Source organism: Medicago truncatula, chromosome 5, assembly GCF_003473485.1.
Source record: "Medicago truncatula cultivar Jemalong A17 chromosome 5, MtrunA17r5.0-ANR, whole genome shotgun sequence".
NCBI lineage: Eukaryota > Viridiplantae > Streptophyta > Magnoliopsida > Fabales > Fabaceae > Medicago > Medicago truncatula.
The window spans coordinates 7,930,626-7,950,034 of NC_053046.1; the positions used below are offsets into that span (position 1 = coordinate 7,930,626).

The following is a 19,409-nucleotide window of genomic DNA, read 5'->3' on the forward strand; positions in this document are numbered from 1 at the left end:
CCACATGATGCAAAGCTACATTTTTCTTATTTTCATTGCCCCGATTTAATTATATCCAAACAGGGTGGAAAACTACTATTATATCTATCTACTTTCGCAAGCTAAATTTTCATTCTCATCTCAATTTGCTCCCTAACGTATCATCTACTTGCAATAAGATTAGACATGTCATACATTTCTCGGACATGTGGGTGGGGTTCAGCCCCAGCAAAGAACTCGTGGGCAACACCATTTAGGGTGATGGTACTGCATCCTGGAAGATTTAGCAGACCCTTATTTTTTATATGGCTTCTCACTTGACTCGCTTCATCCCATTCTCCAGCTGCAGCATGAATGCTTGCCAAATGAATATACCGGCCATCATGTTCAGGGTCCAATTCAATCAGAAATTTGCCAATCTCTTTGCCAAGCTCAAGATGTTTGTGCAGGTGGCAGGCATTGAGCAGTGATCCCCATATTGCAGCATTTGGTTTTATGGGCATGGACTCTACAAACTCCTTTGCTTCTTTCAAGAACCCTGCGCGACCCAGAAGGTCTACCATGCATCCATAATGTTCCATAACAGGTTTCATGTTATAAAAAGTACTCATGCTCTCAAACAGGGACTTTCCTTCTTCAACTAACCCTGTATGACTACATGCTGTCAAAACTGCAGTGAAAGTGAACGAAGTTGGCTTAATTCCTGCTTTCTGCATTTGGGTGAACCAATCTAAAGCTTCGCTTCCCTTTCCATGAACTGCAAAGCCACCGATTATTGCAGTCCATGTATAGACACATTTCTTCTCCAACTTACTGAACACTAGTAAGGCTTTTTTCATTTCACCACATTTGACATACATGTCTATAAGAGCACAACCCAAAACTGGGTCTATTTTTATTTTGTTTTTACCAATGTAGGTGTGAATCCACTTGCCTTGCTCCAATGCACCAAGACCTGCACATGCTGAAAGCGAGCAGCTTAGGGTTATTTTATCAGGTTTGATGCCGGCAACCAGCATTTGCTGTAGAAGACACAAAGCTTCTTTGTGCATGCCTGTCCTAACAAAGCCAACAATCATGCTTGTCCAAGAGATGACATTCTTCTCTGGCATAGCTTGAAAAATCTTGTAGGCCATCTCTACATTTCCACATTTTATATATCCATCAATCATTGTATTCCAAGAAACAATATCTCGTGAGGGAAGCAAATCGAATAGGACGTGTGCAGATTTTATGCTGCCTGAAATTGCATAGACACGAAGGAGAGAGTTTGTGGCATAAACCTCTGAACCAAAACCCCTTTTGATAATTTGAACATGGATTTGATGTGTTTCTGCTAATGCTGAGAGTGCAGAACATGCTTTGAGAAGGAAAGGGAAAGTATAAGCATTGTGAGGTATTGAATGATGAAGCATTTGATGATACAAAAGCAATGCTTCTTCTGGGTCATTACTGTTTGAATATGCCCTGATCATGGTGTTCCACATGACAGTATTCGGTGAACTTATTCGATCAAAAACCATACGTGCATATGTTAAGTTACTAAACTCCATTGATGCATATGTAGTTAAGAGCCTGCTTACTGTCAACTTGTGTCTGATGGTTCCTTTTTTCAACAATTGACCATGAATCTGCTTTAGTTCACCTATATTTGAACATCTCTCCAATAAAGACATGGTCTGCTCCACATTGAGTTGGAGGAGCTGCAAAGTCCCCATTAAGAAACAAGAAATAGAACTATCCTCCGGAGAGAAGTTGAAAAACTATGAAGGAAAGAGATGTTCTAAATTAGTGGCTTTAGATTGTTTACATTAGTTTTGGATAAGATATCTGTAGACCAAACTCTATCATGTTTCATTTTGACTTCTTTTGGCTGTTTCCATGTTAGTTAGAAGACAAATTTTCGTAAAGAATTGCATTAGTTATTTCAAGGCGCTTTATTGGTAGCAAGAAAAAAGTTGCAAGATGTATTATAATCAAGACCCTGTAACTTGCCTCAATATTAAATACAATGTGAAAAACTGAATGTGGAAATGCAAATATGCAAAATCACCATATGCAAACACAAGCAAACAAAATTCAAAATTGGTTGCAGCTGATAACAACTCATTATATCAATTGGCAAAGAGAAAAAGAAAAGTGCACGTGAGTAGCAATTTAGCTTAAGCTTTAATTAAAAATTTAACCATATATGTTATTGTCTATGCAAAAAAAATAAAAATCATAAATTTTAATGTGGTTATAGAAATAATCATCAACTAAAAACTAACTAAGAAATAGTTTCTGCATAAAAATCATAAGTCATTATATAAAAATCATAAGTCATTTAATAAACTAAGTTTTTAAACAAGCCTTTATATAAAAATGTTTATAGTTAAATTTTAAAATTTGTCAATAATTTATAATTATGTCTACATATTAAAATGCATGGAGACATAGAAGAAGCAAGAAGATGCTTCCTAGCTTCTAAGGGTAAAGAGAAAGCAATTGAGAGCACCACTAATGCCAACATGGTGGAGCTCGATTATAGATTTAGCAAAATGAGCCTAAAAGAGCAGAAAAAGAAGGATCAACTAGACATAGATCGTGAGGCTCATTCTAGATGGTGACTTTGAGCTAGTCTCATTAGGCGAAGACCTCTCCAAGAATGCACAGATCGGGAAAGAACTTTCAGAACTGGTTCGAGCACAGTGGATCAATTCGGTTGGAGCGCTATTGACATGCCTGTAATAGTTCCCGAAGTTGCTTGTCACCGGTTGAATGTAAGTAGCGTAGTGGATAGAGCTCGCACATTTTAAATGTGGATGAGTGTCTGGACTTCGAGCTCCGGCCTCTGCATATAATATGCAATATCCTTGCCAACTGAACTAAGTTCACGAGGATATTCATTGTTTAAATCTTAAATGCAATGTTAGTGGTCTACTAAATAATTAGCTCTTCATCCACAAGTCCTAACTCATCATGTAAAACATCGAAATTGTTAGGTTAAATGTCGTGGTCAGAATTCAAACCATAAATCTTCCATTTATACGTGTCAATTTGTAGTAGATATTTTCATTTCGTCCATTTAATAAAAAAAATTAATAACAAAAATTAAACATCCTCTCCATCATAAGTTGTGCCATAAACAAAATATAAAAACAATGTTTACTCCAACTGCTGCATATAATCAATCACTTAGGGATTGCCTATTTGCAGTTGTAATTTCACTTCAAAGATTGTGATAGAAAAACTAGCTTGAAGCGCAAACACAGACCTAGAAATAGTAAAAACAATATATTACTTTGGTAAAAAATATTTACTTATATATTTAGTATAAAAATAAAAATATTTTGATATATATGGTATTAAATTATTAATAAAAATATTAATTGATAATTCAAATAAAGGACGCTCCGCTATTCGGAATTGACAACTATGGTATGCGATGATAAAACAAACACAATAAAAAGTAAATCTTGGCACTTTTCAATCAATTAGAAATACATTGGTTTTTAATGATTCATCAATCACAGTACATAATCATTGGTTGTTACTTGTTAATGATTCATCTTTCTCTCCTATACAAATAAATTGAAAGTGAAGAGTTCAGATTCAGCAACAAACACAAGAAGTGTGTATATAGTATTGTTCAGCTGCAGCACAAGAAAAGCAAAAGAAAGATAAGGTTTATAGAACTTTTGGATGTGGCTTTTATGCCAGCTATGAAAGTCCTACTAATTAGTGCATTGAGAGCTTTTATGGCTACTCAATATTTCAATAATCTTCTTTTAGCAGACTTTAGAAAATCCTTGAACAATTCAACATAAATTAAATTGAAGGTAACACTTTTATATGTACATAACACATTAACACTTACAATGTGAAGAACAATTATTTAACAGGACAAGGCACTACTTCAGGATAGTGAGACAAAAACTAGCAGGAAGTGCAAACACAGAACTAGATTCTAGAAGCAACATGTGATAATAAAACAAACAAATATATACAACAAGACAGTAACACAAGTAAAAACAAAATATTGCCATTTTTCAATCAATTTCATTCAACAAAATTTAGTTCAAGTGAACAGATTTGAACCAATTAATAGAATTTCTACTAACAAACAATGAACCATTGCAACTCTAAAGAGAAAGAAGAAAAACAGCTTTACAGACTTAAAACTCTAAACCACTTCCTCCAAAATAGCTTCATTCAAGAAGCCAACATTGCAATGAGACAAACCAGCAGCACAATCAACAAAACAGCAATAACCCAATAGACCCATTTCCTGTTCCTCTTCTTGATCTGGCTGGCATAGTAAAGATTACTAGTTCCACCATGAATGTATTGAGCAGCATTGACCACATTATCCTCAATGTTATCCACTTTTTCGCCTTGAGTCTCAACCAAAATAGCCATATCAAGAAAAACTTGATGAAGCTTATTCAAACTTCTCTGAATATCCATCGCAGCTTCATGCCTAACCTGAGTACGCATATCAGCATCTGTTTTCCCAGCCAAAAACTCAACTTTGAGACTCCCTGATATCATCTTCTCCATAACCTCGTCGCTAGGTACCTCGCCTGTGACAGTGTAGTACCTTCTCTTCAAATCCTCCTTATGATCCAACACAATTTTATCCCTCAAGGACTGAAAATCATTCATCATGTCCCTAAGCTTGACCTTCAAACCATTAGTGACAGAAACTCTAGTTCTATCAATAGGGCTTCCTTCTTTGTAGCATTCTGATATGCTTCGATTCGCAATGTTCGATTTTTGAAGAGCCTCTAACCTAGCCTTGATAATATTTGCCTTGCGCAGCACGGCAACCATATCGGAATCCATTCGATCTCTTAACCCGCGAAGAACTTTCGCACTGTGAGTGGATTTTGTCTCTTCATTCAGTTGCTGAAGATCTAATAAGAGATTGGTGATCTCTTCCATTTCAACCTTGATTGCTTCAACTTCTTGGAAGAATTGAGAGAGGTTAGGGTCTTGTGTTGGGTTGAGGTTCCCTAGTTCAAGGTCAACATCTTCAAAATCTTTCTGTGCCTGTTTCTTCAAATCCACATAACTTAGGAACGATTTTGTCATCAAGTCATTCATCTTTGCAATGTTTATTCAAAACCCACCTTCAAAAACAGCAAAACCTAGAATTATTATCCAAACAAAAACCCAAAATTATTCTTCAAAAAATGCAAAAGCCAGAATTTATTTTTCAAAAATATACAAACCCCAGAATTATTCTTCATAAATATACAAAACCCATCATTATTTTTCATAGATAAAAAAAACCCAGAATTATTTTTCAAACATAAACGAAACCCAGAATTATTTTTCAAAAATAAACAAAACCCAGAATTTTTACAAGGAAAGTATTGAAGCAAGAAAATATTGTGATGCATAAAAACATACCCTTTTTTGGAAAGATTCACAAGAAATGAGTAAATTTCTCAAAGGAGGCAACTTTTGGTCACGAAGTGATGCTCCAAGTGATCTACATGAAAAAGAACACACAATCAGTGATGAAAGAATAACAAAAAAGAAAAAAGAACATGCATTTTCAAACTTAGCATGATAAAAATTGAATCTTTATTTGTTAATCTCATATATTGAGAAAAGGGTTGTTTTATATTACAGTTATTAACATTTTAATGTTGAAAAGAAGATAAAAACCTGAAGAAAAAAATGAATGAGAGAAGAAGAAGAAGAGTGCGATGGAATGAAACCTTGATAAAACCAACGTTGTAGTTGTTGCTGTTGATTTTTCTGAGTATGATGAAAATGTTGAACGTGAATTTGAATTTTGAATTGGTTTGTTAGTGTTGTTAGATTATATATATTTGAATTTGTTTATGGGTTTGGGCTATAGAGAGAAAATTATATCCGTTGGGTACGAACGAGAAATGATGAAACTGTAACTGTTTTTTTTCTTTGACTTGTGATGTGTAACTGTCAGACTAGAGCTGAACTCAACCGTCAGGCGCCAAGGGAAAATAAACCAATGTCATTAAACAATAAGAAATTCAATCCTCCCTAAAAAAAAAAAAAAAGAAAAGAAAGAAAGAAATTCAATCCTCCCTAAAAAAAAAAGAAAGAAAGAAAGAAATTCAATCTGATAGATTCGAATGCAAATTTTGCATATTATAAAAGAAGGAAGGAATGATTTGTCAAAAAAAATAAAATAAGGAAAAAATGAAAAATGTTCAGACTCATTTAAAAATATACTATAGTCTACTAAGTACATTTGAAACGTAAGTTGCATGGAAATTTAATGTGCTAAAGCGCAGGTTAGAATGAGCGTTTTTCCTACTTATCCATAATTAACGTGTGAGATTCTTGGTACTAGGTTATTTGCAAAAAATAATAGTTGAAAGCCGTTGTAAAAAAACAATACAAGTGAACGACAATTATAATTTTTATTTTATTACTCTTAAATTTAATTATTTTGATTATCTTTGCAGTTATATTATATGTGTTTATTGTGAATTTTAGCAGTTTCAATTTGATGATCAATATGAAATTCAAATCAAGTTCTTTATAGAATTTTTGTTTAGACGAAATTATTGAATTTTGTGTTGGTAAATGCTCCTGATCAGATGATACTGGTGGTGTAAAGTATATTCACCCACTTTGTCAATGCTTTGAGGAATCTCACTAACCACTTTAGTTGAATCTCAACTCCCAATTAAATTTTTTTGTATCACGATTCACAAGACCTTAGCTATCGCTATATATATTTATATTATCTCTTTTGAAATAAAGGAAATGTCAACCGGTGCTTCTAGACATTAGTCAAAAAATTAAATATAGTAGCATTTGTATTGAAAATTGTGTAGTTAATGCATTAAAAACTTCAAAGTGTTACTTTTGAATTAAAATTTTCTCTTCTTTAACCAGTGTTGCGGAGCACTGGTTAACAAGACCCTTGAAATAAATCATACTATTTAAAATGTGTTGGACATTAAATGTGAATCCTTGAAGATTAAATGTTATTTATCTAGGCGGATATTAAACCTTAGAGTCTAAACACTTGGTGTGTGGTTTATTGAAGGCAAAGATAGTATCCATCGATTGAAATTTTTACATTAAAATAAATAATTTTAAAACATTCATTGAAAATGTGTACACACATTTGTCTTAGCAAAGATCTGAGCTGAACTCGTAGTGACTACTCAAACTACAAATTTTATAAGCGAAAAAAAAAATGTCATAACAACCATAATGTTTTTGTTACACGTGATTATTTTTAACTTAAGAAAAAAAAATATACATTGTTACGATTTTTTTTTCTTCTAAAGAATATGAATTTGGCTTTTGAAACAATGCCATGAACATGCACCAACATATCAATTTACTTTACTAGACATCTTAAACTTGGCCTCTGTTTTTATACATGTCAAACTGTGTCTATGGTATTGTGCTTTGTTTTTGGGCCTTTTCAGCCTCAAGCTTCCGCAACATTGATGAACTCAGCTTAATCTCACCTGATTCTCCAGAGACCAAATCTACAACTTCAATCTGCATATATCCAGGGCAGGAATAAATATGTCTAACGTGTCACAAAAATATTTACAAAGATATATACAATAATAAATTGAGACCTTCAACTGTGAGAGGCCTCTTTCAGCTCTTTTTCTGTTTACTGCCAATCCACCAGGTAAAGTCTCTTTGCTGTAAGAGAACCAACTCCTCAGTTAGTAATCAAATAACTTAATATATAGAGTTGCATTTCATTTGCTTATTCTGCAACTAGAATCAGAAATATGTTACAAAATCATGACAACAATTGATAGAGGAATAAAAGAAGATATCCAGCTCGGGGCTAGTTCTGGGGTATTCCCTTGTTAAAGAACCACATCAAAGTTCCTTTGAAAATGAGTATCTATATCAGGCTGATTGATAGCTGTTCCTTTTAAGGTTATATCATTTTATTTTAAATTTCTATCATTTATTTTTCTTACGTAATAAATCAACTAAGGAAACTTTTTTTTTGAAGAAGCTAAACTAAACCCCTCAAATTGGCACCAGAGAGAATCGAACCTAAGACCTTGAGGAGGAGTGCACTCCCAGGTTCCAAGCCAATACCACTAGGCCAACCCAAGTGGGTTATCAACCAAGGAACTAGCGTTCCCTTTCCAACAACCAAGACCGAACATCCGGCTTAGTTAGATATCAAATCAAGACTTCAGTTATCATGAAAGCAAATATCACAAAACAGCTATTAGGAATAAATACTTAGTCACAGGTTTTTTTTTTTTTTAAGTCTATCAATATGCAATCAAACCTACACTTCAGACCACTACACAATACTAATACAGACAAGTATGCTACACAACAAACCTCACAACCACAGCCTCCAATTTTTCATCTATAATGGAAGGGCCATAAGGATCTGTGATTGGTACAGCTTGCACTTCCAACTCTGGCTTAACAGACTGCATGTTAAATCAAACTCATAATCAAAATTTAACTGATAAAAAATGTAAATAAATCTTGCAAGAATAATCACTATGTGCAATTGATTGAACACTGTTTCAAGATGAAGATGAAGACAACTGTGCACCAAATAGAACCTTACAATACAAAACTCTGCAGCCTCTCCTGTTTACACTCTGCCTATTAAAACATATATTTTGTTGTCGGATAGATGATAAAAGATGTCTATAAATTAACCTCTTATGCTCTATATCAACAATAAAAAAGAAAGCTTGAACTTTTTCTAGCCAACAATTATCCATGTCAATGTTTTGTTCAAATTAAAAAACAAAAATACAAATTTGTCATCACTTGGACTCACCTTTATGAAAGTTTTGACATTATGTATCCTTGTCTCAATTGGTTCAATGAGTTCAGCAAACTGCAAGGAAAACATAAGGAGAATATAACGACTCCTTTTCATGTAAAAATCCATAGATTGTCAGATAGAGAAATAAGGCAATCCATAGCATATGGCTAAGTAAGTTGACAAGATCAATATAACACAAAGTTTTAGAATTAGCTAGCTCCTATATCTTTTATTAAAGATATATTTAGGTAAAATCATACAATATCACTTAATTTTAAGTAAATTATTTCAAACATCTAATCTGTATTATTCAATTGTTTTATTTGTTTAGATACCAAATTCAGCTAAAATTTTGCAAACAGGAAGCTAAAGGTTGTTTTGACTTTAAAACAATTTTATACGTAATTTAATCCCCTTTGACTATTACCATCCAAGAGCTTGTGACACTAAAGATGAAATCATAGTTCAGACTTCAGATTCTAGTTATCTCGTTGATGTTTTAACTCTCACAGCACAAACTAATGACCAAGTAAGTATTGGTGTACGTGATATGTCTGAATTAACAATCAGCAAGGCATAAATGTAATGACCAAATCAGACAACAGGGTTGAAGAATGAAGATAGATAATCGACAGCTAAAAGTTGATGTTCACAATAAAACTAAGCAAGTTGTGCATGTAAACTAGTACTCTATCGATAATGAAATATGAGCAAAATGAATTTAAAAAGTCAAATGTATTTGATCTAAATTTTGGACCAAATACATTTAGTTATCTAATTGGTCTAAATTTTGGACCAAATACATTTAACTTTTTTGGATATTTTTGGTTATATTTCATTCCAAAGGAAATACTAGTTTTCCTCGCCGAGAAAGGGAAGGGGGAGTTTCAAAAGTGTAAGTGTTCCTATCAAAACAATCAATTCTATATTTGGTTGAACCAATTAACTGTGAAGTTTAGGCTAACTAGTTGAAACCACAAAATTATGGATACAAAAATTCAATTTTGAAGCAACAAAGCAGGTTAAGGAGATGATTAACATATATATAGGTCATGTCCTTATTAACTATCATTATCAGTAATCATTTCAATACAAATGAAGAACTAATATACCAAGGAAACTACTTAATCCATATAAACAGGGAAAATTAAGAACAAAATATAGATATTTGATTATGATATATATCAAAAACTGGGGGAAAAAGTAACCTGTTTCTTAGCAAGCATAGGACCGTCGCAAACTCCAATGACAATACGGTGCTTTGCCAACTGAGCTGAAGTCTGCAGATACAAACGCGTTATTGGAAATAATCGAAATAATGAATGAATGAATGAATGGGAAATTTCAAACCGAAAAAAAGGAAGGAAGTAGAGAGAGAGACAGTGAGAAAGAGGCGATGGCCGTCATGCAATCGGTCGAAGGTGCCACCATTGACGACGGCTTCGTAGGTGTTGGGCGGAGAGAGAGTGGGAACCACCATAGGATCATCGTTAACCGCCATAGCTGCCAATGTAAGATTCTGAGTCAAAGCAAGCAGGAATATAAGCAAGGGGGGTTGGTGTGAAATGAGAACAAGATGAACCTGGTATGATATGGTAACTACTATCTCGTTTAATAAGAGGTGGGACGTGTACCGTATTGACTTGACTAAAAAAATGTTTAGCATGGAAAAAGAGACTTGTATTAATTTTTTCTTGGACTGCCTATACAATATCTTTAACACTATTTTCTTTTTCTTTTTCAAATCTGGAATTTTTTTGTCCTTGGTATATTTCTTTTTTCTTTTTTCTTTTTAAGAAGTTAAATTAACACCGGAGAGAATCGAACCTCAAAATTTAAGGAAGAGCACACTCTTACATCCCAAATCAATACCACCAAGCTAACCCAAGTGGTTGTCCTTCGTATATCCTAACACACAAAAAACAGAACATTTCAGCTCAACACCCTATAACATGATATAAATACAACAAATGAAATGAATTGGAAGATGTGAGATTTGATGATTTCTTACTGTCGGCCGAAGAGGTTTTAAGGTTGAGAGAGAGCCGATGGGGGAGAATTTGATGGAGGAGCGGAAAGTGGCGGCGGAGGAGGAAGAGCTACGGCCGCCATTGAAAATGCACTAGATTGGAGGGGAATGAAAGAAAAAAATATTCAGATCTGGAAAAAAGAGTGTAAACAATAAAGGAAAAAATATGATGTAAACAGTCCATGATAAAATTAATACACCTCTTTCTTTAGTCTAATGGTTGAAAAAACTCTCCTTTTCCATGCTAAACCCCACATTCATCGAAGGTTAGTAGAGAAATTTATGAATTATTTGTCAAGGTTCTCATGTTGGTAGTCATATTGAATTCACATTTTTATGAGTGAGTCAATTGTAATGATAATCGAAAGTTTAACATCGATTATTACTCCTTAATAAAATAACATCTTGTTAACAAATAATCCAAATACTAATAAGTTTTTAGATTAAAAATACTTCAGAGACTCCTGTATATGTGAGTTTCGGATCATGCTTACTACTTTCGTATCCAGTCAAAAATAAATAAATAAACAAAAAATATATGTATTTGACTCATATTTTAGACTAAATACATCTATTTTTTCTTGATGAGTGTACATTCCCTTGTTTGGATCGAAATGCATAGTATATGATCGTCCCTCCATATGAACTTTGAATTTTTGACATAATGGACCAATCTATGATTCCAAAAGAATTCTATTATAGCTTTATTAAAAAAAAAAAAAAAAAGAATTCTATTTTTTTTTTTGAGAAAAAAAAATTCTATTATAGTTATTTATACATCAGAGTTTATACTTGCTATTTCAAATGAGATAAACTATAATAGTTAAAAATTATTATAGACTAACATTTTAGACCAAAAGACTTATTTTGATCATAAAGGATTATTACAATTGCATGTAAATAAGGTAATCCTTGCTTAGAAACTTTCCTCCATGTATCATATTCCTTTCTTACATAACTTTTCATTTCGATTAAATAACTTTATCACTCTTGTAAATATACAGAATTTTACTGTATGATTTTAAAAAAATTGTTTGTTAGACCTTAAAACAGAAAAATTATGTTTGATTATTCCTGATTCTTTATACTGTTCATATTTCAGAGACTTGACTCGATATTGTTCTAACATTACGAGGTCTATAACAAACATGAACTAATTATATTATTATAGAGATTTAAACTAGAAAAATAACAACAGTAAAAAAAAAAAAAAAAAAACTGTGTTTCAAGAAGAAAGATGACTTTCAATTGATAATCAAAGATTCATTACAGATGATAAGCAACATTGGGTCTGAGATATTTCCCACCCAAGTTCAGGATCCTACATTTCTAGCAACCTTTCAACAGTCCAAGGTTCCTCTGATTTAGGGGTTAAACTGAACTTGATTCAAAATGATTTGTTCTGTTCTCCAAAATGAATGATGATCAAATTGAATATCTAGTACTTGGATAAAATGCATTGTTTAAGATGTAAATTTGGATACAATATGGAACATCGCCTTTCACAGAACGGTTGATAAATAGTCGTTTTATTGCTTTATAGGGGAAAATTTCAGTACTAAGCATAACATAAATATACTGATAGATAATACTGGTGAATGTCTACCATGCAAACTGATAGGAGCAGATTGCACTTGCAGAGCTTTTATCTTATATCTCTCTCTTCAACTTTTCCCTCTCCTTTCTCTCTTCTACCAAACACAGTGTTAGTGTATCTAACCAACATGTGAATCAATTTGTTCAAACTATAGGCGCATAATTCTGGCTTCATGTAAACTGCTTCATCAATTTAACAAAACCAGAAACTAGGGCCTCATCAGTAGGCCGTGTTGGTTTTTGTTAATCACTAATCTTATTTATATTAATAATCAAAAGAATTATGCTATTGTGTGATTACTAATTACCACTAATAATTGCATCAATAATTCTACACTTCAAGTGGATTGGAACTTAATGCATCTGTGGTCCTTTTGTGTGTATCAAAACACTCGTTCAAGAATTCAGTAACTTGTAATAGATATACGTCTGGAAAATTCCTGTAATGATCCACATGGGGAGATGAACCAAAGTTATAGGATTTAACCCTTTTTCCGATCTTTCTCTGCTCCTCAATAAACACTTCTATTGATCGAAACGGGATTACTTTGTCAGCTGTACTATACAGGTAGAGCTGAGGACAAGGCTGGTGCTCCGCAAGGGGATTGAAAACCTTCCTTAACCTCCTGTATTTGAGACAGAAAATTTTGAAGTGTATATTAACGGTTACAATTAACAAAGTTAAAGGTTGTTGCAATTGACGCAACATCATTTACGTAGCAACATAAGGATTGGAGGGAAGACACTTACCGATCCGATTCTGGCAACTGCAAAAGAAATGAGAATATCTTCTCTAATAGTGACAACACCACAATTTCAACTATGGAAGGTTCATTTTGTTGAATCGTTGTCTCTGATTTAGGCTTGTTTCCTACGTCGACTAAAGCTTGTGTTGAAGAGCTGCGTTTCTGCAATATAGCAGTAGCAAAACCAGCAGCCCAGACCTACAACATAAACATACAATGAAACAGAAATTGATGGTTCATAATCAAACAAATTACCAAAGGCAAAGGAAGAACAAACAACAAATCAAGGTCGATTAAAAACTTGACTTGAGAAATGAAAGCCTTGCATAAGATCCAAATAAGCAGAACCAAAAAAGCAGAATTGATTGTGAAAATGTGTGTTTGGTATTAGAGTGGAGTATTTGAAATGGAGTATCAGAAATTCAGAATTGATTTTCGCTCCTACCAAATGTGAATTTAGGAGAAATACATGTTTGATTGCTCTCAGAAAAAAATGATTTTGCTTGACTAGAAGTGATAAAAGGTAACACCTGTAAAAACTTGCATTGAGTTATCATCGAACTTGTTTTCTCCAGTAAAAATATTCAACCATAAAACATTTCAATTTAAACTCAATTTTAACCAAAACAATTTTATAAAATCAAATTCACCAAAAATCGCATTTAGAGTAAACTTGATTAGCAAAATTGGTTTGCTTAAAATTGAGTTTGAAGTGAAATGATGCTTGAGATTTGAATTGCTCCTGAAAAAATATTCAAGCATAAAACATTTCACTTTAAACTTATTTTTAACCAAATCAATTTTACAAAAGCAAGTTCATCATAGATGACATTTTGAGTAAACTTGATTTGCAAAATTGATCTGGTTAAAATTGAGTTTGAAGTGAAATGATGCTTGAGATTTGAATTGCTTGAGGAGAATACCCCTCAGCCTTGTGTATTTATAAGCATGAATTACAATCAGAATCCTTTAATTATAGTGATGCGAATAAATCTAATTAATTATAAAAATAAAATCAATAGGATATTCAGCATATTTACAGAACTAGTTAAAGCAAGAAATCAATGGGGAAATATCTCAACAATCCCTACACTTTTAACTATGAATTACAATCAGAACCCTTTAATTATAGAGATACGGATAAGTAATGTACCAAAAACAAGAGATACGAATAAGAACCTAATCTACCAAATAAATTAAAAGAAATAAAAATAAAAGGATATTCAGCATATTTACATTTACATAACTAATTAAATTAAGAAATCAATGGGAAAATATCTCAACAATCTCAACAGTTTTAATCAAGACACGAACTACTTCTTATCACTTATAAACAATCCGAGAATTGGAGGAAAAGTCAAATCGGTTGTCTGACTATAACCAAACATTGATATTTTTCCTAAAATCACATGCAAAATCAATTGAGATTTCCACAGTGAAACCAAACACGCACAAATATGCTCAATACAAATGGTGTGAACCGTGAGTGAAAATCCACATTTTTTTTAGACAGCAACAAAATTCTCCTAAATTCTAACAAACCCAAGAGTAGTAATCAAAGCAAAGGTTTTGTCAACCACAATCATAATTGTACTCCAAATTTCAAAAGTAAAATCCACAATCACAAAGTAACAACCACAGTCACAAAGTGTACGTTTTGTTTCACTTTTAGAGGAGATAAAATTATCATTGATTTTGATATGTTTGCCTCCATAATTGATTTTAACTTGAAGCTTGCGTGTTTGGTTTTATAGTAGGGAGGGCCAAAAGTGATTCCAAACACAAAGTTGATTTTGATATATTTGGGTGATGTCAATTAGAAATACCCTAAACATGATTTTTACACTCAAATTTATTGTTCAACTCACTTTACGGGAATGTAACCAAACATTAATGAATTCACATTCAAAATCAATTTTTATCACCGTAGAACAAAAACACATACGTAATTTGGAGCTTTTGCCTCTACAATTAATTTTAAACCACAAAATTATTTGTCAGCCGAGACGGGTTAGTTGGCACCCCCTACTGCTCCAGCCATTAAACTCAATGTTAATGGTAGTTCTCTAGGTAACCAAAGGCAATCAGATTACGGTGGCATTCTGCCAAACAACAAAGGCAAATGGCTGCTGGGCTTCATGGGTTACTCTGGCTATATAATTAACATGAATGCTGAGATATCAACTACATATCATGGTCTGCATTTTGTTTGGGAAGCTCGTCACTATTTCAGTGGATTCTACTCATCCTCATGCACCACTTGTGTCTCAGATCAAGAAGCTTGTCTCTTTGGATTGGAATTTTACATTCACTCGAGCTTATGTGAAGGGAATAGTTGTGCAGATTGGTTCGCTAAATAGGGTGCGATGTCTACTGTGAGGGTACATCTCTTCACACTTCTCCAACTGACCTCTCCTTGTTGTTGCTTCCAGATACAATACAATGGTAGTCTTAACTCACAGGCCTTAGTTTCTTCTCTCTTTTTCCGTTTGATTTTATATTCTTCTTGATCAAATAAATCTCGAAATTATTGTTCGACCCACTTTTACATAAATATATTCAAACATAGATCATTCAACATTCAACTCACTTTTAATCAGAGCCAATTGAACCAAAATCAATTTTTATAACTACAGACCAAATATGAAAGACACACAAAGTAACAACTGAGTTTCAAAAACTATCTTTTTCAACAACCAAAAATGCTTATAAAATCAAATTCTTAGAACCTGAGGATTAAAAGGCTCAGCCCCTCCAGAATCAACAATGCATGCTTTAATCTTCTCCATAACAACATTATGACTATCCATGAATCTAGCAAGAATAGAACCATACCTACAAAAAACACAAAACTAACCATGAAATTTTTTGTCACACAAATCACATTACAAAACACCACAATCATCAAAACCATTAACAAAACCCACTTACACAAACCAACCAGTGTTACTGAAAGTGTGAAAAATCAAACATCTTTCTCTCCCATCCTTTTCCTCACAAGAAACCCATGAAGCCAATTCCTCAGCAAAAATTTCAATTTTTTTCTCAAGCACACGTCCAAGGTCAAATCCAAGAATCTCTTTCACATCAACAACAAAAGTAACCGCATGAAAACCACGTGAATTGTACCATTCAGCATATCTTTTAAGGTGTCTGGTTTTTGCTCCAAGCCACCCCAACAAAACCACCGTAACAACACGGTTTTTGTTTCCACCGTAAAAACCTTCATTTCCGTTTTCCAAAGCTGGGTTCCAAACAATACTAGTTGATTGTGAATTTGAGGTAAAGGGGTTGTTGAGAGTGTTATTGGGTATTGAAAAGTTGAGATTTTTAGAAGATGTGAGTGAAGAGAAGAATCTATGACTATGAGGATTCGAATTTGGAGGAATGGGTGAGTGAGAAAAACGAGTGAGAGTTGATGAGATTTTGAGTGGTTTTTGAAGAGGGTTGTAGTGGTAATGGTGTGAAGGGAAAATGGGTGTGGAGGTTTTGGTTTTTGAGGCTAAGCGGTGACCCAGAAGGGAAGGGTTGAAGATTTTGAGACGAGCTTCCATGGTGGAAGATGGTGATGGGAAGAAGGAGAGTGTGAGTTTGAGATTCATCACAAAGTGAAATCAAATTAGTGAGACTTTGATTTCTACGCCAATGAGCGGGATAATTTTCCCACCTTCCTGGGCTGTTATTACCCAACCACCCTAGTAAATAAATAGCCTCCTCGGACACGACACTCACACTACATCTACCTATTAGTTTAGAAAAGAGAAATGATATTTATACAATCATTTTGTGATAATTTTCTTACAACTTTTTTTCTGATATTCACATTATTCTCTTTTTTTTTTTTTTTTTTTCTCTTCATTATTTTTAACCAATGAAAAGAGAGAAAGAAGAAGTTGTTACTAAAAATTGTATTAAATGATTGTTCAAATATCACTGCTCTTTAAAAAATAATATAATTAAATGCAATGGTAGTTGTTGGTGTTGTGTCATGTCGGACACCATACCGACACATGTTAGATATCAGGAACATTCGATCAAAAGTGTCGGTTTTACATAGATATTGTTATCGCATGTGTGCATTGTGCATATTAAATAGATATCTACATTCTGTATGTATAACTGTCATCTTCAGTGCTGGTGACGATAGATGAAGGAGAAATGTGATTCATAAAGGAGAGTTTAGTGATCCTTTGAGATACTCACCTACTCATGCATTTATTTAGCTATGCGATTTCATTAAACTCAAACTAGTAGTACTAGCATTGGACAGGGCTAATATGTGGTGCAGAATGTTCTTATTTTTCAAGAACTATGGTCTATTTTTCAGAACTATTAAATGTAATTTTTATTAGGGTGGAACTATTAAATGTATTCCTCCGGTAATATTTATAAATAATTTTTTCTTCTTCCGATTCATTAATTAACTGATGTATTTGGATTTTAAAATAGTCCAAATATAATCCAGATATATTAGTTAGTTAATGAATTTGAAAAGAAAAAAAAACAAAAGTTTGTTATAAATGTGACCAGAAGAAGTATGTATGTTTGGATTTGGACATTTGGGTTGATGAAGGTAGGTTTGTCGTTTGTGCAGTTCGGGTGGCCAATTTGCATTTTGGTAAAATTTACATCTTTATTAAAGTTTTGCTAACGTGTCTTATGAACATGGTTAAGGAATCCATGAATAGAAACTTTATTTTAAAAATTAAATTTATACTTTTGTTTTAACAATGATTACACCATATTTTATATAAACTAGCTTGGAAACCCGTGCCAAGCACGGGCTAGAATTTCGTTGTAATTAAAGCATTGGATGAAGATGTATTATTCTCGTTTATGTGGTTGTTCTATGTCTAATGGGTAGATCAACACCAGTGAACATCAGTGTTGGCTCTTTCCATAAGGTCTAATGATGATACCATAACTTGGTTCGACTTTGCGAATGAAGCATGGGTGAATCCCGGTGACAGATGTCGGCTGCGGAGAGTCTTATACTTAAGTGAGATACGTTTATTTGTCGAGTTTGAGCTAAAGTTCCGCATTGGATGCGATAGTAAATGTTGAGCAGCATATAAGTGATATGATCCATATGCTTAATTTCTTAAGGTTTAGGATAAGATGTGGTGTCAAGCTCACTTGTGTGGATTCTCTTTGTCTGTTGAGATGATCAAACTCAATGTAGGATTATGCGAAAATCACAATATTGATTTTTTTTTTTAGAAATCACAATATTGTTTTTTTTTAGATTTTGGATGTGATTTGTTTAATTTTTATTTAAAGTTTAGTTTTTATATATCGTTCTCTTCCATATGATTTTTTTTTTTCATTCAACGTCTATTATTTCAATTTATTCACTTTTGAATTTTGGTGGCAAGTGAAAATTGTAAATTGTCGATGTCTTATGCTAAGTTGACAAAAATATATGCTTATTAGACAATTTAAAATCATGTAACGTTTTCCTTAAAAAAGAAAAAATATGTGATGTTTGTTTAATTGAATCTAATTTTTTGGTAAAATAATTACCCAAAAATCTCGGACTCATTCAACCAACCCATAAAATAATCGGCAACTCACGCTATTCTCTATACTCTTACGAAAAAATGCACAATACTTATTTTCTTTCGCCTATCTTCCCTTTTGTTTCAATTCCTTTTATGATTTTTTTTTTTGCTTTTAATTTTCTTTATTTCTTCTCATGGAAGAAAGAAACATAAACCCCTCTCCACGAAACCACCGCCAACCAAAAATTTTGAACATTTTGTGCTTTCATTTGATCATATTTAAATACGTCATGTAATTACGGACGTCATGTAATTACTTATTTTTGTACTTTAATCAATGTCTCGAAGACACTCATTAACAATCTTTTTCTTATGTTTGCTTTTAGTACCTCCCTTTTTCTTTTTTTTTAAATGGCAAAATAAATATAAATAAAAGGGGAACCGTACAAAATACACCAAGAGGTCCCCCCCCCAGGGTAAATCCATAGCCCCACAAATCAATTCCAAACAAAAATCAATTTTAAGTGAATTGATTTTGTAAAATTAATTCAGATGAAGGTAAAATGATTTATATTAAATACATCTATGTAAAAGTGAATTGAACAAATTAAATATTTAAATCGATTCTAGAATAAATACCTTTGATCGATGAAGACAAAATCAATTCTACTTTAATGCAATCAAACATATGAGAATAAATCTTTTCATCACTCATCTAGAAGTGAAATCAAACATACAATAAGTTTTACATGCTAAACAAAATTGAAATATGCTTCCTTAAAAAAAAT

General features: G+C 32.9%; 3 protein-coding genes across 3 annotated transcripts; all 3 read right to left on the bottom strand.

Annotated features, from left to right (window-relative positions):
• Nucleotides 1-14: 14 nt before the first annotated feature.
• On the bottom strand, nt 15-1,859 carry LOC11413651 (pentatricopeptide repeat-containing protein At5g66520). The gene has a single exon (XM_003611993.3). The coding sequence runs from the start codon at nt 1,695-1,697 to the stop codon at nt 141-143; it is 1,557 nt and encodes a 518-aa protein (XP_003612041.1). The 5' UTR covers nt 1,698-1,859; the 3' UTR covers nt 15-140.
• Nucleotides 1,860-4,158: 2,299 nt separating this feature from the next.
• On the bottom strand, nt 4,159-10,391 carry LOC11410093 (syntaxin-112). The gene is made up of 7 exons (XM_003611996.4): nt 10,131-10,391; nt 9,958-10,029; nt 8,762-8,821; nt 8,305-8,399; nt 7,566-7,635; nt 7,375-7,482; nt 4,159-5,076 (listed from the first exon to the last, which is right to left on the bottom strand). Exons 1-7 carry the CDS (start codon nt 10,248-10,250, stop codon nt 4,174-4,176), a joined length of 1,428 nt encoding a protein of 475 aa, XP_003612044.2. The 5' UTR covers nt 10,251-10,391; the 3' UTR covers nt 4,159-4,173.
• A 1,750-nt stretch (nt 10,392-12,141) lies between these two features.
• On the bottom strand, nt 12,142-16,813 carry LOC11416702 (transmembrane protein 53). The gene is made up of 4 exons (XM_003611998.4): nt 16,052-16,813; nt 15,850-15,955; nt 13,125-13,318; nt 12,142-13,000 (listed from the first exon to the last, which is right to left on the bottom strand). The coding sequence occupies exons 1-4, from the start codon at nt 16,720-16,722 to the stop codon at nt 12,706-12,708; spliced, it is 1,266 nt and encodes a 421-aa protein (XP_003612046.3). The 5' UTR covers nt 16,723-16,813; the 3' UTR covers nt 12,142-12,705.
• Nucleotides 16,814-19,409: the final 2,596 nt, after the last annotated feature.